The sequence below is a fragment of the Mesocricetus auratus genome, unplaced genomic scaffold, assembly GCF_017639785.1.
Source record: "Mesocricetus auratus isolate SY011 unplaced genomic scaffold, BCM_Maur_2.0 Super-Scaffold_100044, whole genome shotgun sequence".
Classification (NCBI taxonomy): domain Eukaryota; kingdom Metazoa; phylum Chordata; class Mammalia; order Rodentia; family Cricetidae; genus Mesocricetus; species Mesocricetus auratus.
The window spans coordinates 715,098-742,583 of NW_024429221.1; the positions used below are offsets into that span (position 1 = coordinate 715,098).

The following is a 27,486-nucleotide window of genomic DNA, read 5'->3' on the forward strand; positions in this document are numbered from 1 at the left end:
TGTCTACTTAAGGAAAAGGAGGTGGCTTGGACTCCGTGCCCACTCTTGGGCATGCTCAGTATGTCCTTTCTCTCTAGAGCAGAGGGCAGCTTCTACCTGCCAGCACCAAAACTGACTTAGCCAGGAGCCTTCTGCTTCTCAAACCTACTTTGGCTAAGTATTTGTTACTTGTTTTGTTTGATGCTTTCCCTTAGGATCAATCACACCGTCTCCCTATTCTAACAGGATAAACCTGTAGGACCTATCAGGTTCATCTGTAGAACTGGGAGACACCTGGCTTAAAAGGTGAGTACAATGTGAAAGTGAAGAAATGTTCTGGAACTTTCTGATAAAATAACAGAGAAATGTGGGCTACAACTCCAGGGAGGCTTGAGCCCAATGGAGGATCATTTATGGGTTTTCAATATATTCACCATTTTTCTTTAAAGATTTATTTAACCGGTTTATGAATATGAGTGCTCTATCTTCATGTACGACTTTATGCCAGAAGAGAGTACCGGATCCTACTATATATGGTTGTGAGCCACTATGTGGTTACTGGGAATTGAACTCAGGACACCTGGAAGAGCAGCCAGTGCTCTTAACCTCTGAGCTGTCTCTCCAGCTCCCCCGCTGTAGTTTTTGTGCTGGACTTACTGAACTGAATATCTGACAGTCATCCTGAATTCTTCCTCCAATCTGACATTCTTTCTCATCCCCCAACCAGCACCTTGAGTGCCAGATGACAGCTCCACTCCTAGGTCACTTGCTTCAAGTCCCACCCCCCCCCACACACAAATACTCTCTTGTGTTTCATGATGGTGACATTTAATAGACCCATTTCAAGCTGCTTTCAAGGGGGAGCTACAGAGAGTGCATAGGACCATGCCCACTGTTCCTGGAAAAGGTCCATAGTGAGAGATGACTGAAGCCTTGGTGGGAGGGGCCAGCGTTCCCGGGTTCGGGTGAGACAAAATGCGTGCTTTCTTGGGTCCATGCGAAAGCTCAGAGGGCACCTGTGTTGGAGACATTCGTATTCCAATCTCAACCTGAGGACTGCTCAGCAGAGACAGAGGACAAGTTAGAAAATCTCCAAGGGTTTAACTGACAGAATGAGCAGTTAAGGATGGTCTATCAAGATTAGTAGATACACAAGTAAGAAGGGACCTCTGAGAGGGACTGAAGGGACAGCGAGGGACCAAAGTATGCGTGACATGATAGTGGGAAGAACTATTTTGCCAGAGGAAGGGGACCAGAGAGCCAGCGGGCTGATGGGAAGCCGGGAGGAGGGCGAATAAGAATCAAGTGTTATGATACACGTGCATGAGAATCTCATAATGAAACCCACTACTTGGTGTGCTGACCATAATTTTTTAACAAAATGTAAAAAGTCTCATGGGAGAGGCAGGTGGGTGGCCCGGAGGCAGCTTCCCGAACTCTATGGTAGCGAAGCAACTGTTTCCAGAGGACTGGACATGGCGTCAAGCTCTATCTTTCTTCTGCTTCCTGGCTGTGTCATCAAGTGTTTGGAGTTTCCTTTAAAGCCATCAACATCCATCTCACATCCCCAAGGGCTGTCAATGAGACAATAGGCCTTGACTAAGCCCCACACTGAGTCCACGGTCTCGCTGGGAAGAAATATTCCAGGTCTGTTTCAGGATTTGCCGCATCCCAGGATCCGCCTGGATTAGGAGCCGCCTCGGTATTGGGATGTGCCAAAGTGCCAAGGCTACTGTTCAGATAGAAACCAACGTGGTGCACAAACCCGGCCTCGCAGCAGCGTGACCTCACATAGTCCCCCCAAGGCTGCTTACACCTGTTCTCCGGCTTGCTCTACAGAAAGCCGGTGAGCGTGAGGGAGGGGGGCGGCCCGAGTCCGGGCTGCAGAGCTGGGGGACCGGTGCAGGCTGCGCTGGGGACTGCGGTGCCCGGTGCAGCGAGCGAGCGGGGAGAGGGGCAGCTGGAGCAGAGCGCGTCACGGGAGCGAAGAGACGCTGCACAGCCCTATAGGCGGAGGCGCGCTGGCCGCTGCGGGAGCAGAGGTATAAAAGTGCTGTGAGAACGGGGCGAGCGCCACCGCGGGCTGGGGTGACAGAGGCGGGTGGCAGTCCCGCGCGATCCTGAGCCTCTCTGCATTCCGGAGTTCCCTCTGCGGTCCAGACTCCCCGCGGATCTCCGTTGCCTCTCCAGTAGGGACCCAGCGTGGGCCAGGTCCCTCAGAGGTCGGGGCTTCCTCTGGGCTCCGCGCCCCTCATCCCTCCTTCCTTCTGCCTGGCGAACCCCTGTAGACCGGTGCGCGGAGCGCCTGGCGCCCAGCCCTCGCGCACCGATCCCGGCGGGGAGTCTGGCCCTTGTGCCCAGAGCCACAGTGGCTGGGCGTGATGGTCCCTCCTGTCCTGCTGCTCTTTCTCCTGTCCTCGGTGCGAGGCACTGAGCAGCCGCAGGTCGGCACTGAGCATCCCAGCATGGAGGCATCCCTGACCGGGTCCAATGCCTCACACTTCTGGACCAACTACACTTTCTCCGACTGGCAGAACTTCGTGGGCAGGCGACGCTACGGGGCCGAGTCTCAGAACCCCACGGTGAAGGCCCTGCTCATCGTGGCCTACTCTTTCATCATCGTCTTCTCGCTCTTCGGCAATGTGCTAGTCTGTCATGTCATCTTCAAGAACCAGCGCATGCACTCTGCCACCAGCCTCTTCATCGTCAACCTGGCCGTGGCAGACATCATGATCACGTTGCTCAACACACCATTCACTTTGGTAAGGACAGACCCCCGTGGGCCCCCTCTCTCTTGCGGAAGCATGGGTCCCTTCTCTCTCCTCCTGTCATTCTGTCTCTTCCGAGTCCTCGCTACTTCCAGGCTCTTCCCCCTCCTCCTACCTCCTGTCCTCTGTCACCTCAGCCTTAGTTTTGTCTTAGTTTTGGGTCTCCTTTCTCTCCTGTCACTCACCAATATTCATCCCTTCCGCCTCTGTCTCCCCCTCCTTTTTTCCCTTCCTCTCCAAGCCAGAGTTTCTGCAGCTGTGTGGCACTGGTTCAATACACCAAGTGTTTGCAGTTGGCTCTAAAGGATTGACCACTCACTGTGTAACCTCCCAGGTCACAGGCATTCGGAATGAGCCCGGTAAATCAGGTCCCCGCGATGACAGCAGAGGTTATCAGGTCACTTCTTGTCCCTCAAGTCAGCCTCTGAAAAGCCCGTCAGGTGCCACTTGGAGGGGCCATCTGAAGCAGCAGCAGTAGTTGTTGACCAAGTCTGAAGCATCTCCCTTGATGCTGGTGGGTTAGCTGTGTCCTTCTGTGGCTTGACAGGGCCCCTGTGGGAGGCTTTTGCTGGGAGGGAATAGCATGAGGTTGGCCTGGAGCCTGGGGCCTGGGACATTTGCACAGGGTAAGCAATTGGCTCCCTCTCTGAGCTCCTGGTGCTGCTTCTGTCCCTTAGTGACCAGGGAGCTCATGGACTGTTTGAAACAGCGAGGGTGTGACTGAGCGATCCCGGGGACAGACAGCTCATCTCTAAAGCAGAGTTCCAGCCTTTCCAACATTTTGGGATAACTTGTTATTAGAGTTATAGCCAAGTACAATGTCTGTCTGTCTGTCTATCATCTCATACGCAAATGACAGACAGCACAAAGATAGACAGATGGATCCTCGCGAGCCCATGGCTCATGTGCTGTCCTTCCAAATCTTCCATCTTCAAAGCACTCTCGTGCTCCCCCACTCTCCTCCTGAGAGCATATTCACATAATGTAAGGAAACCAAGGCACAGAAGCCCAGCTCTTGCCCAAGGCCACCTGCAGAGTCAGGAGACCGCCCTTCACTGAAGCCCACTAGTGGGAGTGGGGACCCCTTGACTCACGTTCCGTTTCCACGGCCCCAGTTTCCTTCTGCCTGCACTCACCAATCGGTGGCCACCCAGGGCCCTCTAGGCACTGACTAAGGACATAAGGGCTTCCCAACAATGGCCTTGTGCCTTCCTGGCTCTTAGAAAAGCTGCTTCTTGGCTGTGTGTGGCTTCTCCTCGGCTTCCCATCAGAGAAAGGGCAAGCTGGGGTGGGTCTTGGATGAGAGCTGCAAGTGTCCAGGACTTTGTCGCTGCTGTTGAGAGGCAGGCTGCAGGGTCAGATATACATAGGCATGGGGGGGAGGGGGACAAAGAAGCAGTGGACCTGAAAGCTGAATGCCACAGGGACCTCGTGTGAGAAGGAGGGACTCTCTGCCTTTCCTTCATGACAAACCAGAGCAGCCTGGCTTTGAACCTGATCCATGGAACCTCCCCAGTCCAGACTCCTCTGGAGCCTCCGGGGTGTTGCTGTGGGCACACAGGTGGGTTAGAACCGGGAGAGGGGATCTTCAGATCCCCTGCCTTCTCAGCACGGACTTCCTACTGGGGTAAGGCATCGCCTCTGCCTGCTTGGTGACAGTCACCTCCTCCTGGGCCTCTCTTCCCAGCCACTGTTCCCAAGGCAGTCAGCATGAAGACTGACTCTGATCGTTGAGACGATAATGAACCCTTGCTGACAGCTCCCGAGACATGCAGACAGCGTAGTGGGGCCCGGAGGAGGAAGGCCTTCATTCTGACTCACCAGGGGGTCAAAGGAGACCTCGCAAAGGCAGGATGTGGCATTCCATCAGCTCTGCAAGAGCCAGATCTCCTGGGTTGAGATCAATGACCAGTACACACAGTATGGGGGGGGGCGGCCCAATGGAGGAGCCACTGAGCGCACCTTGTGTTGAGAGGACACTGAGTAGCTGGGGGAAGGAGGGGAACAGAAACAAAGGACACATCAGCTGAGCTGGGCCAGAAAGAGAGGCTGGGTCAGGTGTGGCTGGCCCGGGACCTCCTGGAGCACACGTGTGTCGGGACAAGGACAGGAGCAGGAAGCTTCTGGGAGGTGGTAAAGGGTGGTGGCCTGTCAGAAGTTTAGATTTACTCACAAATTGTGGGCAGGAGGCAGAGGGACTGAAGATGTCCTGCTTCTAGCCTCAAAGGCTCCCCCCCTCCCCGCCTCCCAGCCGCAGGACCAAGCCCTGGATCTTCTGTTTCCCTGAGGGGATGCAGCCAAACTCGACCCAACTTTCCTGAAAACATGCTGGCACACACCCGGCTCCTCCTCGTTTCCCAGCAGACCCTGATCCAAACTTGATGGCCTTTGACCTAGTCTCCCCGTATACGAGTCCGTGCTCATCTTAAGCGCCCCCTTTAAGTCACAATGGCAGTTTAGAGGCTAAGGTACTTGCTAAGTGCTGTATGCATTCTATACCCGTGTTCGATCAGGCATGGGTTTCATAAACACATGTGACAGTGTGAGCCTTCTTCATAGATGTAGGGCGTTAAGAATCAGAGACTCCAGAGTGGGGATGCATAAGCTTTGGTGGGGGAAGCCCGGTGGTCCACACTTCAGCACCTGCAATATTTCTTGGCTGGGAAGGCCAGGAAGCCTCCTGAGGGATTCTCCTTAGATACCAAATAGAGACATAACTGTGTCAGTCAAGGCTGGTCCGTCCTATGATCTGTCTGTCACCTACCGGCTCACTAAGATGACAGCAGGAAGTGACAAGCTCTCCACTGTAAATCCAAGGCACGAGAGAACTCCTGTCTCTTCCTTTGCTGGCTCCACCCCCTCCTAGTGACCAGTTTTCCCGGTATCTGACCCTCTGTTGGGCACTCCCTTCCCAGATCAGACATGCCTTGGTCAGAACTGACGCTCCATCTCCCCTGGATACATTCCTTACTCACAGGAGCTGCTCCAGGCTGAGTGAGCCTGAGTGAGTACAGGGCCCTGAGTGCTGCTGAAGGAGGACCTTGTCTCCCCTGGGGGTCGCATTTCTCCCCATCCTAACCTTCACCTTTCCCCGTATCTCCATCCCCGGTGGTCAGCTGCAAGCTTGGTACAGACCTGGGTCTGCAGTGTAGCTCAGTTGTGGATGGCTCGCATACTGTGTACGGCTCTAAGTTGAAAGACACACACACACACACACACACACACACACACACACACCCCTTCTAAACACACTCAACAGGCTGTATCGTGACGTTTTGAAGATGTTTCCCCCTTAGACTGGGTTCCATTCAGTCAAGAATTTTATTACACTTAAAAATGTTGTTTTCCAATTTCTAATAATCAACTTCCAACAATTTGCTGGGCAATTTCTCCCATCTTTACAGATTTTATAATAAGCCTTTCAGGTAAGGATTTTGAAACCACTTTCTGCAAATGGGAAAACTGTGGTTACCAGAGCAATAAATCGTGGTGGAAAGGCTAACCCCTAGAGCCCACATATTTCACAAGCTTTTCTGATACTTGATGGTTTAGGACCGTGATTGGGGTTTGGTGAATTCAATAAGCAAGAATGGGTTATGCTGGGGAAAGCCCCGAGACCTGTGCTTTGGCACAGTAGCTGGAAGATTCCTTGGCTGGGAGAACTGAGAGATCTCCTGAAGAAATGGTCTTCAGGAACCACTGAGAGGTGGAGATGGGTATCAGTAAAGGCCTACCCACCCTGTCCATCCCCTGATGCCTGTATCCTACCCACCCTGTCCATCCCCTGATGTCTGTATCCTACCCACCCTGTCCATCCCCTGATGTCTGTATCCTACCCACCCTGTCCATCCCCTGATGTCTGTATCCTACCCATCCCCTGATGTCTGTATCCTACCCACCCTGTCCATCCCCTGATGCCTGTATCCTGTCCATCCCCTGATGTCTGTATCCTACCCACCCTGTCCATCCCCTGATGCCTGTATCCTACCCACCCTGTCCATCCCCTGATGTCTGTATCCTACCCACCCTGTCCATCCCCTGATGTCTGTATCCTACCCACCCTGTCCATCCCCTGATGCCTGTATCCTACCCACCCTGTCCATCCCCTGATGTCTGTATCCTACCCACCCTGTCCATCCCCTGATGTCTGTATCCTACCCACCCTGTCCATCCCCTGATGCCTGTATCCTACCCATCCCCTGATGTCTGTATCCTACCCACCCTGTCCATCCCCTGATGCCTGTATCCTGTCCATCCCCTGATGTCTGTATCCTACCCACCCTGTCCATCCCCTGATGTCTGTATCCTACCCACCCTGTCCATCCCCTGATGCCTGTATCCTACCCACCCTGTCCATCCCCTGATGCCTGTATCCTGTCCATCCCCTGATGCCTGTATCCTACCCACCCTGTCCATCCCCTGATGCCTGTATCCTGTCCATCCCCTGATGCCTGTATCCTGTCCATCCCCTGATGCCTGTATCCTACCCACCCTGTCCATCCCCTGATGCCTGTATCCTACCCACCCTGTCCATCCCCTGATGCCTGTATCCTACTCACCCTGTCCATCCCCTGATGTCTTGTATCCTACCCACCCTGTCCATCCCCTGATGTCTGTATCCTGTCCATCCCCTGATGCCTGTATCCTGTCCATCCCCTGATGCCTGTATCCTACCCACCCTGTCCATCCCCTGATGATGCCTGTATCCTACCCACCCTGTCCATCCCCTGATGTCTGTATCCTACCCACCCTGTCCATCTCCTGATGTCTATATTCCATTCATCCTTTCCATCCCCTGATGGATGTCTGCATTTTACTCACAGGTCCATCCTGTCCACGGCTGACATCTGTGTCCTACCCACAGGTCCGCTTTGTGAACAGCACATGGGTGTTTGGGAAGGGAATGTGCCACGTGAGCCGCTTTGCCCAGTACTGCTCTCTACATGTCTCAGCTCTGACGCTGACAGCCATCGCTGTAGACCGTCACCAGGTGAGGGCACCCACCCCTGGCGCCATGCTCCCCTCCCTGGTTACGTCTGCCTGGCGTCCGTAAGGAATAGTCTCACAACAACAGTGACTCGTTCAGCCCAGCCGTCAGTGTGCACACTTGTCTCCTTGTCGATCAATTTCGACAAGGACGTGAGGGGTACTAAAACCTTTGGTAGCTGCAGAACTACAGCTACTCTGTTGTTGAAGTTAAGATTCACTGCTGGAATTTCCCATCTCTAAAGTTAATGAATCGTTTTGGTGGTAGAAAAATCAAACCCAGAAAGTTACAGACGGGAAGGAAGAAGCATGGAACTGCAGGTCGGAGCTGCAGGTCGGAGCTGCAGGTCGGAGAAGGCTCTTAACTGGGAGATGCAGAGTCTCCGGCCCAGACTGTGTAGGAGGAACACAAACCAGGTGTCTTGACAGCAAGAGCAAGCATGTGGGATGATGCCCCGTGGGGTAGGCACTCAGGGAGGACCCAAAGACATCCACTGTGAGAGAGGCTGGCTCTGGGCCCGGTGCATTGCACCTACTGACCCCATGGCCATTAGCACAAATTCTGATTATTCAGTGGTTCTCAAACTAATGCTGTGACCCTCTAATACACTTCCTCATGTTGTGGTGACCTCCAACCATAAACTTATTCTCTCTCTCTCTCTCTCTCTCTCTCTCTCTCTCTCTCTCTCTCTCTCTCTCTCTCTCTCACAGGGTTTCTCTGTGTAGCTCTAGCTGTCCTGGAACTCGCTCTGTAGACCAGGCTGGCCTTGAACTCACAGAGATCCGCCTGCCTCTGCCTTCCCAGTGCTGGAATTAAAGGCCTGCGCCATCACTGCCCAACCCATTGCTACTTCTTAACTGTAGTTTTGTTACTGAGTGGTGTCTCGGTTCCTAAGGCCATCAGAAATACATGTTTCTGGTGGTTATGACCCTCAGGTTGAGAACCACTGAGTCAGACCATGTTAAATTGGGGAACAGGTTCAGAAATGCACACATAGTTTTCCCATGATCATGTGACCAGGCTAAAATGAGGACCAACATCTGTCTGGCTCCAAGACATCCTGTGGCCACTAGACTGCCCTGCTCTGTGATGATTTAAACAGACCCACAAGGCAAGTACCCTGAGGACAAGAGAACCAAGCTTTGCTCTGAGATGACCCGAGAAGCATAGGGCCAACAGAGAAATGGCTTCAAAGACCCAACTAAAAGCATCATGCCGTGTGAGGAACAATTTTCTAGTAGAAATAAATGGTCCAAGTGGACAAAGCTTCCTAGGACACAGTGTCTCATGTCACAGTCACATCTAAGTGCTTCTGGGTGACAACTTGATAAGATGTTTTTGAAGGGGTTTGCACATCAGACAAGGAATGGACTGCCCATAGTTTTGATCTCTCTATTTCTGAAATGCCACGATCGCGTCTGGATCAGGTCTTCACACAGTCAGGTGCATCAAAGCCAGCGGGAAAAAAGTGCACACAGCTATTACTTCCCCCTGCTCAACCTCCACTAATTCAGTCAGAGCTTGGGGTACCTCTGCAGGACCCCATCTCACCAACGGAAACATTTTTAACTTCTATCTTTATTTAAGCTTCTTAGAGTTGTTGATTGGCTGGCACACAATACCAATTCTAAGATGCACTTTGGCTCTGCACCTGTGATGCTGGTTTCCTTTGGAATGCATGGAAGCCACTTTGTGCTGGGATTTAGTAATGGTCTTAATAGGTGGCATCAAATCAACTTTCTGCAGTGAGTGACAAGAGATTACTCCCTGTGGTCAGAATCCTCCATATCACCAGGGCTGTGGAACCATTGAATGGTGGGCCAGATCTCCAGGAGGTGGAGCTTAGCCTGGGGCCCCTCCTACCATCTCTGTTCCCTCCTCCCACCCCTACCCTGCTCTTGGCACGTGAAAGAGGCCCTGGGACTACCAGAGGTCACGAATCCACGCGACCCCCTCTCCCCATCCCTGGAGTTGAGCTGTGGCCTGAGTGACCTCCCTTCAATGCCTCAGCTGCCTGGTGCAGCTCAGGGGCCACCAAGGAATGTAAAGGGTGCTCAGCACTTGATAAATAAGACCTGTCTTACATAACCCATGAGCCTTGCGGCCTGGACTCCAATCTGCTTCCGACTTCAGGGGAGACACTCTTCTCTTGCTTTCTAGGTCATCATGCACCCCTTGAAGCCTCGGATCTCCATCACCAAGGGCGTCATCTATATTGCTGTCATCTGGGTCATGGCCACGTTCTTCTCGCTGCCACATGCCATCTGCCAGAAACTGTTTACCTTCAAGTACAGGTAAGGCATGTCAGTGGGGGCAGCCTGGGGAGTCAGGGAAGAGTGCACCATGCTGGCCTTCTCCAGAGTGGACCTGGACCACAATCACAGGAACCCAGCTGGAGCCCTAACTGTTGGGTGTACCTGCCCCAGTGAGTGGTTCTTACCAGCTCCCAGCCCATGCTTAATCTCTGTGTTGTTTTTCCCTGTGCAGTTCTCACCGTTAGCTCTGCCTTACTAGGCTGTTTGCAAGGATAAGGCAGTTGTTACCAGCTTCGGCCACCAGGAGGCATATGCTCACACAGCGCAAGATGGGTCTCCGCTCTGCCTTGTTTTAAATGAGCAAGATTTCAAGCCTCAGAGAACTTAGAAACAAAATAAGTGCGAGTATATACTTCTGAGGCAGGATTCTGAGACAGGCGTCTCTGCCAACGCCCAGTTTGGTCCTTAGCATGTGCTCTCCCCAAACGGGGAACTGGTTTTTTGAAACACTCATTTAAAAAACTGCCGTCTACATCATTACAGCCTGAGCCCGCACAGACCGACTGCAGGGAGGCTAGCTCATGTTCAGCTTCCGAGGTCTGTCTGAGTTGAGCACCTGGCTCACGGCCTCCACGTCACAAGCCCGCAGTTCATACGCAGACTGGGCAAAGGAGGGCTTTGGATGGCTTCGGCTACTCCCTGGGAACCGGCAGCCTCCCTTCCTCCGCCTCTTTCTAGAATGTGTAAGACGTTAACAAGCCACAGACATGACTAGAGGCATGTTTACTTTGCTGCATACTCTCCCTGCCTTCCATCTTTTAGTGATTTATCAGTTTCTCTTTGGGGTGAGAACTGAGGACAAAGGGGACTCTAAGATTTCCTCAAGAAAGTGCTGGTTTCCTGAGCAGTTACCCTGCTGTTTCCTTCCTTCCTTCCTTCCTTCCTTCCTTCCTTCCTTCCTTCCTTCCTTCCTTCCTTCCTTCCTTCCTTCCTTCCTTCCTTCCCTCATTCATCATCTGTTGATTCATTCACTGACTATCCTTGGGGCCCACTGTGTGCAAGGGATGATGCCAAGTTCAGGGAACACGGAGTCTGAGCCTTCCCATCCTCTATAAAATACTCTATACCCTGTGGGGAGATGGGATGATCAGGCCACAGTTTCAAGAGGACCGGGACAGACGTGCCCAGGCCTGGGGTAGGGAGGCCAGCGTTCCTCGGCAGGAAGTGGTAACACTGACTTCCCCGCTCATGGTCTGCCCTGCCCCCATCTTTCTTCTTCTGTCCCTCTTGGTCCAGCGAGGACGTTGTGCGCTCCCTCTGCCTGCCAGACTTCCCAGAGCCGGCTGACCTCTTCTGGAAGTACCTGGACCTGGCCACCTTCATCCTGCTCTACCTGCTTCCACTCTTCATCATCTCCGTGGCCTACGCCCGTGTGGCCAAGAAGCTGTGGCTGTGTAACACCATTGGCGACGTGACCACCGCGCAGTACCTCGCCCTGCGGCGCAAGAAGAAGACCACCGTGAAGATGCTGGTGCTTGTGGTCGTCCTCTTTGCCCTCTGCTGGTTTCCCCTCAACTGCTACGTCCTCCTCCTGTCCAGCAAGGCCATCCACACCAACAACGCCCTCTACTTTGCCTTCCACTGGTTCGCCATGAGCAGTACCTGCTACAACCCCTTCATCTACTGCTGGCTCAACGAGAACTTCCGGGTTGAGCTAAAGGCATTACTGAGCATGTGCCGAAGGGCGCCCAAGCCTCGGGAAGACAGGCTGCCCTCCCCAGTTCCTTCCTTCAGGGTGGCTTGGACAGAGAAGAGCCATGGTCGGAAGGCTCCAACAGCCAGTCGCCACATGCCCTCTTCCCAGGTCCAGTCTGGGAAGACAGATCTGTCCTCTGTGGAGCCCATTGTGGCCATGAGTTAGGGGAAGCAGGAAGAAGTGGGGAGGGCTCTGTCCTCTCGTGATGGACTGGGTGCTCACAGTGTCAGCGAGTCCCACAGAAGCAGAGAGACTCTTGGGTTCCTAGGAACCTGTCCAGCTTCCTCCCCCCGTGTGATGTGCATACCACCTAGAAGATGCCACAAGGTGTTGTACCAAGATCTTTGAGCAAGAGCCGTGACAGCCACCTCGGCTCCAACAGAGGCTGGCTCAGTCAACCACCTCCAGCTATCCAGAACCTGCCACCTTGCCCTTCCAACTGCTGAGCACTCGCAGGGGGACCTGAATCATACTTGGTGATCCAAATGCCCAGAAAACAGCTTTGCTAGCCGGGAAGAACAGGCACAAAGGCTTTCAGAAGTCATTGAACCAAGCATAACCACACATCTTCAATGGCTCTGGCTCTCCCCATCCATGACCAGACAGGACCCATTTTGCCTTCTTAAAATAAAGAGAAATTAATTAGTGTTACCACTTTTAAAAGTTCAGAGAAGTGCACAAATGAATTAAGATCAGCCCGATAGCCCATCGATTTGTAAAAATGCCTGTTAATGTGCTGTGAATTTGTCTGTAACTCTGCCCTGTGTGTGTGTGTGTGTGTGTGTGTGTGTGTGTGTGTTTGCACTTTTGAAATCCTGAACTACACATGCCCATTTAGATCATAATAATTGGCGAGAAGCAGACCACGTCAGGGTACGACTGAACTCCCCCATGATGAATGGGGCCCCTCAGTGCAACTGAAGAGAAGAGAGGAGGGCAAGCTGAAGGCTGCAGCCAACGGTGGGTGGGGCCTGCCCTCTCCTGGATGATAGCCATCAAGATGAGCAGCATAGGAGAGCTGGGGGTAGGATTCCCCCATGCCCACCACCCCCAGAAATGAGAGGGGCGAAGTACTGTCCTGTTTTCACGGGCAATGAGGGGACTTGCTTTCCAGTAAGCTGGAAATAATTGTGCTTAGACACCTCATCTGCCCGAGCTGTCTAGACAGGACATGTCTCTTTGTTGTCTGAAAGATGAGATTTTTTTCACACCAATTCCTGAAGGAAGATTCCCCTGTCAACATCACCTGAGAAATTCATGACTCATTTTCCAAAACCTACGGGCTTCTTAAAGCAACTTTATTCCCTAAGGGCCCATTGTTGGAGAAATCTCATTCCAGATAGTTGGTGTTCTCATCATCCTGCATGTGGTCTCAGTGGCCTCCAGCGTCACCTAGAGAGTGCTGTGTCGGGTGGACTGAATCTACCCCACCCCCCAGGGCCAGAGCAGCCCCTGCAGCTGCTGTGTGTGCTTTGGACTCCCATCTCATCACGGAGAGGTCTCCGTGGAGTGGGAAACTGAGTCTGAGGGAGGAGAGGCTCGTCCCAGACTCATTTAGAACTCTCAGTTGTTAACTGGAGCACAACTTGACTACGTCTACTTCTCTGTAACAAGGGTAGTTTTTAAATCTAGCTTATCCACGAGAAGGCTAGAAAATTTCCAAGATAAAATGGAACAGCAGATTTTTTTTAATGACTTGAAGAGGGCAGCAGGAGATTTCTAACTATAAAGTGGGTTTGGGGGTCACAGCTTCTGCATTTGCCCCGGTCCCTGTAATGTCAGCCTGTAGCTGTGAGTTGCATTTTCTATGTGGTGGTGGAGAGCTGGGGCACTCACTAGCCTGAGGACAGGCTGCAGAGACTTACCGAGCATGTGTCTTCCCCTGGGAATTGTGGGAAAAGCTGCAGTCATACCTCCCTGAGGGCAGCTAGAGATAGCACCACACATCACAGAGTCAGCCTCGGGTCTGGGTCTCCTGCTGGCACCTGTCTGTCCCCTTTCCTGCTTTCCCGTATGCTTCCAAGCAAACGTGACTAGTAATCATGAATGTGGTCTTTGTGAAGCCCGAGTTTGTCCAATCTGCTGTAAAGTTGCTTTGTTGTAAATCACTCTAGGTTCAGTAAAACCTCTACTGTGTGTGCAGGCTGTGCTTCTTGGACTGGTGACCGCGTCACAGCTGGCGACTTTAAAAATGGGGATTGCATGGATTACATGAAGAGCTCAGGAGATGCTCAGGGTGAAGCCCAGAATTTTAACTTAGGAAGTCTGGGCACGGAGAAGGTGAGGAGGGAGCAGAGAGACCTGACTCTTTCCCGGCAGCTGCCATGCCCTCTTTGGTGGTGCTACATCTGGGTTGTATGCTTGAACCCTGAGCTACATCTGTCTTTGGAGATGGGGAGGACAGAGAACAGCTACTAGGGTCTGCTCTCGATGGCGGCACCCTGTAGACAGCCTCCCTGGGTGTCCTGTGATTGATGCCATTCTAGGCCTGGAGCCCCACTATAGAGAAACACCCCGATGCCGTCTCAGACAACCGTTAACGTCAGCTTTAAAAACAGATGGAAATGAAGGTGACATGATGACCTAGAAGAAAATCGAAAAGAAAAGCAAAAGATTAAAGAGAGGGGGACTCAGATTTGTGGGTGTTTCTTCAGGCAGTGGATCTCACCCTCCCTGCATTCGCTGGGGTGGGCATTGGTATTTCTGTGTCTCAGAGGAGGAAACTGAGGTTCAGAAAACTTAGATAACTTTTGAAGATCACAGTCGAAACTGAAAAGCATTACCATCTTGGAGGTCAAATCCTGTGAAAGAGTAGAAAGGAATCCCATGTTTTTATTTTGATTCCATATTCTCCAAAGTGTCTTGATGGCAAGGTTTTCTATGGGGGGAGGGCAAAGTATGTTAGCCACCCCAAAAACCAGGCAAACCCTTCCTTAAGTTACTTGTGCCAAGCGTCTGGCAACACCAACAAGCAAAGAAACGAATGAAGAGCCTACCGTGGCTGCCCCACCCCGAGGGATCTGAGGAGACGGTTCGCTGGGGACACAGGCCTGTCTCAGAGTGGGCCCGAAGCTAGCAGACCCATGCTGCCGGGCCTGGTGCCAGAGAGACCAACGGTTAGCGTCTTTAGTGTCTCCGTGCACCCTCTAGGGCCATTTTCTCCCATTTCAAGTAGTAGTTAGGGAAAATGTTGCAAGGCGGAGGTATTTAAAGTGAGGAGGCTAGGCCTCCTCCTGGGCTACTTGCTGCTTTGAAGGGACAACATGGTTAGTGTCAACAACCTCTCCTTCACACCTGTTCCCAGCCCAGCAGGGACCATGTCAGACTGGTCGAGAATTTGAGGCACTCAGTTCGCATATGAGGAGACAGCGAAGGCGCCACAGACGTGAGGCTCATACAGTGAGCATCACAGTTGGGGTGGAGTTAGTCTCTCAGGACAGGACGTGGACATAGTGCTGGATTCTTCTCCAGGTTTTCACTCTGGTTTAGGGCAGTAAGGTGTCTACTACGTATTAAAAGTAACTCATCAAATCACTTAGCAGATAGCAAAGAGCAGGTCAAACCGGGGCTCCTGCTTAGAGTGTGCCACAGACCAAAGACTGCAGTGACCCTGTGGCCTGAAACCATCAGACCCAGCAACAAAAAACCCAAACAGTAAACCAATGAAAATAGGGAGCCAGAGGCCCAGGCTTTTTCTACCCCGTTCTTTCCAATCAGATTACACCCACATCTGGAGAGTTACAATAGTCCCATCATCACACCCTTTCTCCTAAGACCCAGGGATCTGATCAGAAGAGGAGCCCAAAAGACAGTGAGAGCCAGAGATGGCAGAGGACTATATTGAAGCAGTGTTTTCCCACGCTCAGTAGGACAGCTGCTTGGCACAGTGAGCCCTGCAAAGGATCTGGCTGGACAGAATCCCAGAGTAGAATCGGGAGGGAGTCAGGAAGTCCCACCCCTAGCTAAGGAGTCACTGCCAGTGGATAGCTGGTTAGGGAGGGTGAGGGTTGGTTTTATTTAAGTGCATGACCCCTGGTTGGCCCACCGTGCTCCAGTGATGGTCGCCCCCTCCCCCCACCTCCCCGGGAGTATATGGGAAGCACAAATTGGATTTGATGGCTTAAAGTAAAACAAAGAAGAAGAAAAGGTTCGAGGGAGGTGTGAGATTCTCAGAGAATTAGTAAATCTATTTTTAATATGCAAGTAGGCTCACCGTCATGACAACAAGGATAGGGCAATGGTGGCTTTCTTCTCAAACGCCCTTCTCGCCTGGAGGTGAAGCCTGCCTCTGCTCTTTGCGGAGCTTCTACACCACCGTCACTAACTGTCCCCCAATGTCTCACACTTTAAAACCCTGTTGTGGGGTGTGAGCCCTCGTGAGAGTCAGACCATGCACCCCGCTGTGCCGTCAGACCTCCCATGGCTTCTTGGAGTCCCTGCTGTGACTGGCTTGCCCTGGCATCTGTTCTCCAGGGCCTCCTTGCTACCTGCTCCAGGGCAAGCCCAACCTGCTCCCAGGGTTCCCTTTGTTTGGAAGACTTCATCTTCCCCCAAGGAAAGGTGCTTAGGAGCTCATATTTTTCGAGACCTTATTTGTCTGAAAATGGGCTTGAATTCATATTTAATCAGTAGTGTGTCCGAATTTAGGTAATGGGTTAAAGTCATTTTCTCTTGCAATTTCGAAGGCATTTGAATTAGTTTTAAATTACTGCTATAACAGATTACCACAGTCCTAGTGGCTTACACAGCAAAATTGCTCATCAGGGCTGCAAAGTCTGACATGTGGGCAGTTCTTTCTGCTGGTCCTGGGGAGGCTTCTGGCCTTGAGAGCTTCCAGAGGCCACATGCGAGCCTGGGCTCTTGGCCTCCTTCCTCCATCTGAAGCCAGCAGCCTGTTCTGGGCTGTTCCATGGCCACACTTCCCTTGGATTCTTTCTGAGATCCTCCCTCACCATTTTTCAGGGATGTGTGATTGCATTCCATCCACCCGGGTAATGCAGGATACCAGAAATCTTAAATCCATTTGCAAACACAACTCACCCCATCCTGAACGTATGTATACTCAGGGCTTAGACATTGAAAAGGTGGGCATTTTGGGGAAGGGCCATAGTCCTGCCTACCAGCACAGGGTTCTGTTATCTTCTGCTGCAAAGCCTTGATGCTTTCCTTTCTCTCAATTCTACTCAAGAGTGGATGATGCCACCAGCTAGCTTCTGTGGCTCTTTAAGGATGTTGTGGCGTTGGCACGTTGTTTTCAAGAGAGGATGGGCGTCAGGGACTTCTACCTGGCACAAACTGCTCTCATGCTTGAAATCTGTCAGTTTGTTAGTATTTCAGCTCTGCTGGGCAGCTCAGAAGCCGATCACAGAACAGACGGGAGCACAGTGAGTGCACAGGAGGCCAGGTCTCCCGATCCCATGATCAGGAGTCCAGCCAGTTGGAGGGAGGGAGTGCTGCTTCCTCTTTGTACCATGGGTACTAGAGTCTCCTCATTCAGCAATGCCATCCTGATCCTCAATGCCCTAAAATCCATGAAAGAAGGCAACTCCAGATTCACTCTCTTGAAAGTCTATAGGCTTCTTTCACACGGGGGGACAAATCTGTTGTTATCAATTATATATAGCACCCTGACCCTGAAGACTGACGTGTGGTGGAGGTTTGGGTTTGGGACTCTGAGCAGCAATGCCTCCAGGTGACACGAAGGCTCAGATATTGTGATAGATTAAGCCTTCGGGTTAAGCCTTCGGTATGTTCACTACTGAGTGGACTACAGGGAGGCGGCAGACAAGGCAGAGTGCGGCCATTTGGACAAAGAACGTCACCAAGGGCACAGTCTTGAAGAGTGTGGTCTGTGCCGCACGTGCTGTTAGCTGTAGATAGCATGAGGCGAGCAGCTCTCTCTACAGTGGGCTCCCGGTTCTGCCACACTGCAGTCCGCAAAGCAACAGAACCACAGGGCCACGGACGTGGCAAAAACATAAGTCAAAATATTTCCTCCTTAAATTATTTTTCGCGGGTATTTTACACAGCAAGGGAAAGCTGTAACACAAAGCTCTCTAGAGCTGAAATCTGAAAGCAGTTTGTCACAGGGTCTTGGAGAGGTCTCAGGACTTCTGGGATTGCTGGGGAATGAGGTTTGGAGGCTACGCAGGCAGCAGCATCTTGAAGAGGTGTTCTTGGCGACTGGGTTGGTGTGTGAGGACCAAACCCTGCTGGCCAACACTCAGCTCTTGGAGAGGGAGTCTCTGTTGTCTCAGCTGTCATGGGTGAGGCAGGTTCCTCCAACCCAGGGTCCGTGGGAAGAACTCACTGACCCAAACACAGCTTTGCCTTCATAAAGCTCACTTTGCCCTCTAAATTTCGTGACTGACTGGTCCCCATTCCAAACATGACATGCTTACCGATGACCCCAAAGGAGTCTAGAACGCAGGGCTTGGATTTTATCTTGATTTTTTTTTGTTCTGGCCCCTATAGCACAGGAAAGAAGTGGGACTGGGTGTCAGATAAACTGCCCCACACATTTGGCATGTTAGAGATTAATAGAAGGCAATATCTTTGGGAGCTTAAGACTTATCAGGCACAGTGACACATGCCTGGAATCCCAGCATTTAGAAAGTGACATACAGGGGCTGGAGAGATGGCTCAGAGGTTAAGAGCACTGGCTGCTCTTCCAGAGGTCCTGAATTTAATTTCCATCACCCACATGGTGGCTCACAACCATCTGTAATGAGATCTGGTGCCCTCTTCTGGTGTGCAGGAATATATGCAGACAGAACATAATAAGTAAACAAATCTTTTTTTTTTTTTTAAGAAAGTGACGTACAAAGGTTGTTAGTTCAAGGCAAACCTAGGCTACAAAGAGAGTTCAAGGCTAGCTCAGGGAATTTAGCCAGACCCTTCCTCCAGGAGGAGGAGGAGCTCTAGTTCTGGAATGACAGTTTAGCATGCTATGGTTTGGATCGGTGTCCCCAGAGGCTTATGCATCAAAGGGTTGATCTTAGTAGCTCCAGTGCTCTCTGGAAATGGGGAGGTAGGAGGTGGGGCCCAATGGAAGGAAGTTAGGTCACTGGGACCGTGGGACACCCAGTTCCTTCTCTTGTTCCCCCTCTGCTCTGCTCCGCCCCTACCAGGATGTACAGCCTCATCACAGGCTTGACGGCCACACCAGTCAGTAATGGACTGAAACCAGACTCAGCAAACCTTTGCTCCTCGTAAGCTGACTGCCTCGGGCCTTTGTTACAGTAGCAGAAATCTGACACAAAGGCTGCAGGTGAATACAAGGCTGACAGTTACTTTTCCTAACTGCTAGGAGGACACGATAGTGTTGCTTCTCACAGCTAGTGTTTGTGATAAGGGCTGGCTGCGTTCATTTGTAGGAAGCATAGCGCGTTACTTTAGCTTCTAATTTTCTAATCTTATTAAGATATAACCGACAATTCAGATGTCACCTCATGTAACTATCAGTTGCTTGTGGCGAGTCTTATCTACTAGCTACTGTTTTAGTGGCTCTCATGTCTACACCGTGCTGGCATTAGCCGACTTCACTGGGCTGTGTGACAGGCCTCCAGACGCCCTCACCCTGACACAGAGCTCTGAGCCCTTTAACTCATGTCACATTTCCCTGACGTCCCCATGCCCCTCACCCCTGGCAGTCACCGTCCCACGCTCTGCTGCTGTGACCCGATGTTTGGAGCCCACACACTAGGGACATCGAGCTGTGGCTTTACTTCTGTGTCAGGCTTATTCCACGTAACGTGTCGGCCGGCTTCCCCACAGGCAGCTTTTGATTCATTTACTTGTTTTATTTTCCCCTTTGTCTTTGACATTTGGACTTCTGCTACTAAGCATGTGGGTGTGTATTTGTCTCCGTTTATTTTGTTTAGAGCTCTGTTTAACCCTTCACTCTGAGGATTTGTCTTTTTTTTTGAGTTCTGCAAACTCACTTGATAACATCACCTCAAATATGAGCTCTTCCAGTTTTCTCTTTTTTCTTGCCCTGTAGCTCTTGTTATTTTTTTTTTTGTATTGTATTAGATCCTCACTGCCCCCTTTCTTGTTTGTTTCCTTGCTGTTTAGTTTTGCAAAGGCAGAGACTCATGTATCCCACACTAGTCTTAAACTCAATTTGTGGCCCAGGATAACCTTGAACTCATGGCCCTCCTGCCTCCCTCCAGGTGCCGGCTCATTTGCAGGGCCAGCTCCTCTTTGACTCCTCGCTTCTTCGTCAATCTTTTCCATTGCTGTGTCTCTGTGCTGTATCCTCCTAGTTATTAATATTTTAATTCATTTTCTTTACATGAGTCTAGTCCCCTTATTTATTTTTAAAAATTTAAATACTTTTTTCATGTTCCTACTATAGCTACATATCTATTTAAAATGTGTGTGTGTGCACGTGTGTGTGCGCGCGCGAGAGCAAGTAAGAGAGAGAGAGAGAGGAGAGAGAGAGAGAGAGAGAGAGAGAGAGAGAGAGAGAGAGAGAGAGAGAGAGAGAGAGAAGGTACTGAGGCCAGAGGCATCACATCTCTGTGGAGTTGGAGTTGCAGGCTGTAGTAAGCGTCCCAGTGTGGGTGCTGGGAACTGGACTCGGGAACTCTGCAAGAGCAGCGAGAGCTCTCTTCGGCCGCAGCACCTCCCCAGCCCCTAGCTATATAGTTCATTTTAGAACCGTATCTATGCTTTCTCTTTCCTTTCCTTGTTTATAGACCACATTTCCCTCTTTATCCCTCACAACTGCTCAGTCATTTTGTGTTAAAAATCCCTGAGTGATCAAGCTGGCAGCTGTCAACCCTTGGCCTGCTTTCCTGCTCTTTGGAGAAGGTGGGGTTCCATGTGTTTTGTGACCTTTGCCTGATTCATCTTTGGCAAGAATTGCTTTCTGTAGGCTGGAGGCACCAGGTTCTCACAGATGTCCTGATGAATGAATTAACAGTGTTGATGAATAGTCCTAGGATTTGCTCAGACTTTAGTGCCTCACTCCATCATAATTTTAAGTTACAATGTCATCTCCCCATACCTACGTGGAGAGGCTTTATGCCTTTGTGAAATAAATGTTTGTCTTAAAAAAATAAACTTTAGGCTTACAGAAAATAATATAGCTAGTACAGCTAATCCTCATTTATATATCATAGCTAATTTTCCTGAATGCCAACATCACTTGTATCTCAGGTAATAATCTAATATTGACATGTCATTCTGAACTAGTCTACGCTCCACGTTCCCTGAGGTTTTGTTTAGAGACGGTCTTGCTCTGTGATCCAGGCTGGTCTAAACTGCAGGTTTTTTTTTAATCTTGCTCAGGCTCTTGAGTGCTGGGATTACAGGCCTGTGATCCCATGCAGTCATACTTCTGACTTAACAGCCGTCTTCTGTCTACATGCATGCCTGTACTGAGCGGCACACGAGCTCATCCTGAGGTTCTCAGTTCTGACCCATTACTAATGGCTTTTGCAAAACAGAAATGATAACTTTCAGCAAAGTCTGGCTTACCAATGTTTTCTTTAATGCACAGTGTTTTTCACGTTGAAAGTGCTGTTGCTGTTTTTATTCTTAAGTAAGTAGATGCATGGGCAAATGCCCAGTTTCAGATGTTTCAGTTCCGACATTGAAATGCTGAGGGTAAAAATCGGCTCTCTGATCTTCATTCTCAGCTTCCCTCGCTGGTGCCTGCAGCAGCGGCCTTCCGCCCTTTGGATCACGGATGTAATTGCTTTCTTCTCTGATATCCTTCAACACCCTCTCGATCGTTCCCAATTGGATTTCTAATCAGGGATGAGTCAAAGAGAGGGAAGGGAGAGAGGGCTCTTATGTGATGGGGTGACTTCATCCCCTCTGCTGTGGGCAGGGAGTTATTTGTGTACACTTTGGGTGTGAAAACTCCTAAGGAGGCCTCTTTAACCACAGGCACAAAAGATACATTTGAGACCCTGGAACACTCTGTCCTCAGCCTCTGGTTCGCTAGGGATCCTTTCCACAAACTTCCCGTACGAGATCCCCTACACTTCCCCCAACTCAGCTCCGGCTCTACCCTCTATCCATGTAACCTATGTTTATTGATAGACATCGCTTGAACATTCTTCACTCAGATGATTCTAACATGGCAGCTTTCTCTTTGCTCCATCACCAAAGCAGTGGGTCAGAATTTCCTCAACCTCCTATGACTGCTGGACCACAATCAGACACGTGCTCACAGTGGTCCTAGCGTGGGTTTTCCTGCCTTGTTTCTGATGTGCGGTAGAAAGGACTGTCTTTCACCACAGAGTCTGGTCTTGTCCTAGACACCCTCTCTCACACTAACAGTCTCCCCTTCATCTATTGTGTGTCCTGAATTGTGTTAAATGACGTTTGTCCATGGCCACACCTGTTTGGTTTTTTCCTTTGTTCTATGGCCATGGTATATCGCATTCACTGTGGTTTACGTCCGATGATGAGGACCTAGCATGCTTGAGATGAACCCTGATTATGTGTGTGAGAAGACGGAGATGAACCCTGTTTATGTGTGTGAGAACACAGAGACGAACCCTGTTTATGTGTGTAAGAACACGGGTCACGGGTCTGAAGCATGATTTGGAGTGGTGGAATACACCTAATTCTTCCTGGCTGTTCTTCTTCTTTTGAAAAGTGTAATTAATTAATATAATACCACTAATAACAATTGTTCTCTGTGGTCAGCAGGAGAGACTGGCTGCAGTGCATTTATTCTGTCTTAGGACATTGAGATTTCTCTGCTTAAAAGATTCAGCTCCTAGCTTCTCCTCTGTTGAGCCTGGTGGTCCCTGGAGGTCTCCACAGTCGGCACATTTTAATGATAAGCCAAGGATTCGGGCCTTCTGCAGCCTTCCATCTTCTGGAATTTCCCTTTCAAATATCTGGTCGGGCTGAATAAGTCACTTTTTACAGTATCGCTTGTGGTTTTAATTGGCCTATTGGGGATGGGTTGTCAGCACTGCCTGGGCCAGGCCTTCCCCTCACAACTCCATCAGCAATCCGGCCTCAGCCTGTGGAGTGTTGGGAATACAGTCCTGCCCCACCATGCCCGGCTCAGCCGTCTGTTTGGTCACTCAGCTGTGTCATCGTTTCTCTAGAGGAATGGTCTGACCACTCAAAGCCACCTGTAAGTAAGCCCCACTCATTTCCATTTGAGATTTAAAAGTCATTTCTATCTTACTGCAGAGTCACCCATCTGTCCATACATTTTCCCTTAAATTATCTGAATATGCATAATAGTGACTTTTTGTTCTTCTGCTAGTTGCAATGGCTAAATCATCTCAGGGTGGCTTCTGCTGCCTGGCATTCCTCTAGAGTGGTGGTCCTCAACCTTCCTAATGCTATAACCCTTAACATAGTTCCTCATGATGTGGTGACCCTCAACTATGCAATTATTTTTATTTTCTGCTTCATAGCTGTAATTTTGCTACTGTTATGAATCATAATATAAATATTTGATGTGCAGGGTATCCTTGTGAAAGGGTTGCTAGATCTCCACCCACAGGTGGGTCTGGTGGGCTCCACTGTAATCAGATTAGTTCTCTCCCTTGCCTATTTCCCGGACGTTTTACTGGGATTCATCTGACCCAGCCCTTCCATTGTTTGTCCGTCTGAATGAAGTTTTAAAGACCGCTTTCAGCTTGGGCTATGCACTCTGACAAGCACTGTGCATTTGGCCACGTGTCTAATCACAAGGCTGGCTAAGATTTTTGCATTTCTTGGAGGCTGTCTTATCTCCATGCCTGAATCAGGATATTTAAACAGTAAGCCCATATTACATAATACATTTGTCCAAACCTATAGACCGCACACCACCAAGGATAAACCCTAACGGAAGCTCTGGGCTTAGTAAGGTGATGGCGCATCTCTGCAGGTTCATCAACTGGAGCAATGCAGACTGGGATGTTGATGATGGTTGAGCCTGTGTGGTGGGGGCATGAGAGATCTTCACATTTCCCACCCAGTTCTGCCACGGTCTAAAATGGCTCTGGAAAAGACGGTCTATCAGAAACCTATCAACAGCCTGAGCCAGCTTGCTAATAGCCCCCCCCTCCTCCTCTTCCTCCCCCTCCTCCTCCTCTTCCTCCCCCTCCTCCACTTCCTCTTCCTCTTCCTCCTCCTCCTCCTCCTCCTCCTCCTCTTCCCATTTTCAAGCCTGTTTCCCAAACTTTCCCATTCCTGCTTGTGTTGGTTGAATGGTCTTGGTAAGGGTGCAGCGGTGTTAGATTAGCCTGCTCCGGCTGACAAAACACCAAGGGGCGCAAGCGATGGAAGTCTGTTTTCTCATGGTTCTGGAGGCCAGACTTCCAAGGGGAAGCCATCAGAGCCGGTGTCTGATGAGGCCTGTCTTCCTGGCTTGTAGGTATTTGTCCGTGTCTGGACGGAGTCTGTGCCTCTGCCTCTTCCTCCGAGGACGCTAGTCCTGTCCACCTATGGTTTACCTCACCACTTCACGTCAGCCTGACTAACTGCATCCCTAAAGGACCCACCACCAAAACGTCACCTCGGAAGTGACAGCTCCACAAATGACTTTGTGAGCATCACAATTCAGCCGGCAGTAGGTATTCTTATAAACAATTTGTTGAGTGTTTCCCTTTCATTCACCGCGTTTTCGTCGTTTGTTGGATGGGCCTTTTTGAGAATGTGTGCAGGAGGCATCTGTGCTGACTTCCAAGAGGAAGCCATCGTGGTTGGCCAGAGATTAGAAGCCTGAGTTGACAGCCTTGATTCAGCGGGGAGGGGCTTGGTCCTGCCTCAGCTTGGTATGCCAGACTTTGGACTCCCAAAGGAAGGCCTTACCCCCTGTGAGGAGTGCATGGGGGTGAGCAGGGGGGTGGGGGAGGGCAGGGGGAGGAGCTGAGGATGGTAAGCAGAATCCTGAGTTAAGTGGGGAATGTCAAAAAGGCCTCTAATTTGTGATGTTGACAAGGCATTCCATCTAGGCAGAATGAGAACCCATGAGGGGCCCGAGGCAGGAAGCAGGCCTTTTGCGAGAGGCTGATTTGGAGGGTGACCAGGAGGCAGTGTGGATGTTTCCACGCAGTAGCGGCAGGGCTCCGTCAAAGGCTTGGGAGTAGCCTTCAGAAACGTCAGAGACCTACTGTCTCATGTCAGCAAGACAGGGCGATTTGTTTTTCCTTCCTTTGAAGGCAACATAATGAAAAATTCATAATGAAAATTCATTTGTGAAAAGGTGGCTCTAGATCCACCACAGAACTAGAAATAAACATGTCTGAGGGGACAAAAAAGGAATTTGATGACACCTTCAAACTTTAGCATGTGGGAGAATATATGCATTAATACAAAAATCATACACACAGAGGGCCAGGAAAGCAGGATAGACCATTTCACATGAATCATCCCTGAGGAAGACAAAAATCATACACACAGAGGGCCAGGAAAGCAGGATAGACCATTTTACATGAATTGTCCCTGAGGAAAATGGTTTTTGAGCAGGGAACAATTTTTATTTTGTTACTCAAAAATACATCTTATTTACATAAATTAGAGATTTATCTCAGAGGTGAGAAGTGAATTTCTGTTGCCAAAGTGTCAAGAGAACAGGGGAGTTGTTTTGGATGAAGGACAGAGATGTAAGTATTTTTAAAATAACACTTTAATTTCATTTATTTTAATTTTTTTCCAACTAAACTCAGCAGGAAGCAATAAGTATATATTATTGCCAGAAGGGGTCACAGAAGGAAGCCCTTCTCGAGCCGTCCCAGGATCAGGTTTAAAGACCTGGAGCTGCTTCCTCAGGAGGCCGGGCCTCTTTGTCCTTGGATGCGCTCCCCTGGGAGGAGGCCACAGTGGAGAGGCCCAGGCTGCACTTGACTCCTCTGTGTCTCAGAAGCCGGGATGGGCAGTAGGATGCAGGCTGGGTACCGTTCTCTGCTGGCGCCAGACCATATGAGGCTCACCTCCATCTCAGCCTGCTCCAGCCTATAGGTAGCCAAATGGATTTCTCCGAGCCTCAGTGACTCGCCTGCGCCCTGGAGTTGCAGAAGGGCTGATGCAAACACTGTGGCTCTAGTTGCTTGGTAGGATGCAACCTTTGTTGGCTGAAGGTCTTTGACTTTGCTCAGACAGGGACAGCGTGACTTAGGAAGCCAGCTAAGCTGCTATACCACGAGGTTCCCCACTCTATTTAATTAGCCTTCGTTACTGCGGCCAGACACCAGACAAGAAGCAGCTTAAGGAAGAGAGGGTTTATTCTGACTCAGGATTTGAGGGGACAGAGTCCACCATGGGGAAGAGACCTTGGTGCAGGAGCAGATGGCTGGTACGGTGGCGGCTGGAGGTTGAGATGGCTGGGCAGCCAGGAAGAGAGTTTCAGCAGGTCCTAGATGGGACAGATGCCATGGTGGGCCAATCCAAGACCTGCTGTGGACCTGGGGAGTAGCTGAGTTGGTCAGTCCAGGCCACTGGGGGTGGGTGGGCAAAGCCAGCTCCCCTATGCCCATACCATCGGGCTCAGTTCTCCTTCGCCCACGCTGAGGGGTGGGACCATCTCTCCCGAGTGCAGGGGGCAGTCTCGTATGAGGGTTGGGAGCGGTTCCCTCGTGCAGTGTTAAGAAAGAGACAGGGCCAGCTTTCCCAGGGCCCTCTGATTTCCTCGTGAGTGGTTCCTACGGTCCCCTGAAGTGACACAGGCCACTGACATCAACACAGACCCCAGTTGCAGCTGGACCACAGACCTAGACCTGGCCCTTGGCAGCAGTGTGGACCTGGATGACACCACGGCCCCAGGTGGCGGCGTAGGCCACCCAGACCAGCGTGGCTCCAAAGGCAACAGCATGGCCCTTTAACCTGTCTTTTAAGTGTTGGATCAGGATCATGCCTTCACATCCCCACATCCCGAGAGAAGGCTAGAGTTACTATTCTTGCTGTGACAAAATATATGACAAAAGTGACTTTAAGAAGGCTTTACTTTAGCTCTGGTTTGAAGGCAGAGTCCACACGATGGAGAAAGTGTATGGCTAGAGCAGTCCTTGCTTGGCAGCAGAGTAAGGCTGCTCACACATCTGGGCAAGTCCAGAAGCAGAGAAAGGAGGAATTCTAGAGGAATCAGCTGGTTTTCTTCTTTATTCATTAGCTATTTTACTTGGCTTTTTGAAGCAGGGCCTCACTATGCAGCCCTGGCTTTCCTAGAGCTCACTATGTAGCCCTGGCTTTCCCAGAACTCACTATGTAGACTAGACTGACTTCAAACCCACAGAGATTTGTAGTTGTTTGTTTGTTTATTACCCTTTGGGGGCCCACCACCCAGCTTCCAAATAAATACACAGAGACTTACTCTTACTTATGAACGCCCAGCCTTAGCTTAGCTTGTTTCTAATTTAAATTGCCGTTTCTCTGTAACTCCATTTTGCCTCTGGGATTTTTACCTTTCTTTGTTCTATATGTCTTTCCTTCCTTGTTACTCCGTGGCTTGCCGTGTGGCCGGAGGCTGGCCCCTGGCGTCCTCCTCTTCTTATTTTCTCAGTCTTCCCTCTTCTCTGGAGCCTCAGTTTCTCCTCCCATTTATTCTGTCCGCCTGGCAACACCGCCTAGCTCTATCTCCTGCCTGGCTATTGACCGTTCAGCTCTTTATTAGACCAATCAGGTGTTTTAGGCAGACAAAGTAACACAGCTTTACGGAGTTAAACAAATGGAGCATAAAAGAGTATAGCACACCTTTGTGCCATTAAACAAATGTTCCACAGCAGAAACGAATGTAACGCATCTTAAACTAGTGTCCCACATCAGAGATGCAAC

At 50.5% G+C, this 27,486-nt stretch overlaps 1 protein-coding gene across 1 annotated transcript; it reads left to right on the forward strand.

Moving 5' to 3' along the window:
- The first annotated feature begins 1,954 nt into the window (after nucleotides 1–1,954).
- On the forward strand, nucleotides 1,955–13,881 carry Gpr83 (G protein-coupled receptor 83). Its single transcript, XM_005084032.4, has 4 exons — nucleotides 1,955–2,741; nucleotides 7,612–7,737; nucleotides 9,895–10,028; nucleotides 11,286–13,881. Exons 1-4 carry the CDS (start codon nucleotides 2,361–2,363, stop codon nucleotides 11,908–11,910), a joined length of 1,266 nt encoding a protein of 421 aa, XP_005084089.1. The 5' UTR covers nucleotides 1,955–2,360; the 3' UTR covers nucleotides 11,911–13,881.
- The last annotated feature ends 13,605 nt before the right edge of the window (nucleotides 13,882–27,486 follow it).

Bases quoted from the DNA above. Each gene is read 5' to 3' on its own strand.
- Gpr83 (XM_005084032.4), top strand. From the start codon at position 2,361: ATGGTCCCTCCTGTCCTGCTGCTCTTTCTCCTGTCCTCGGTGCGAGGC. The intron at 7,738-9,894 runs GTGAGGGCACCC...CTTGCTTTCTAG, and splicing joins TCGCTGTAGACCGTCACCAG to GTCATCATGCACCCCTTGAA. The intron at 10,029-11,285 runs GTAAGGCATGTC...CTCTTGGTCCAG, and splicing joins CTGTTTACCTTCAAGTACAG to CGAGGACGTTGTGCGCTCCC.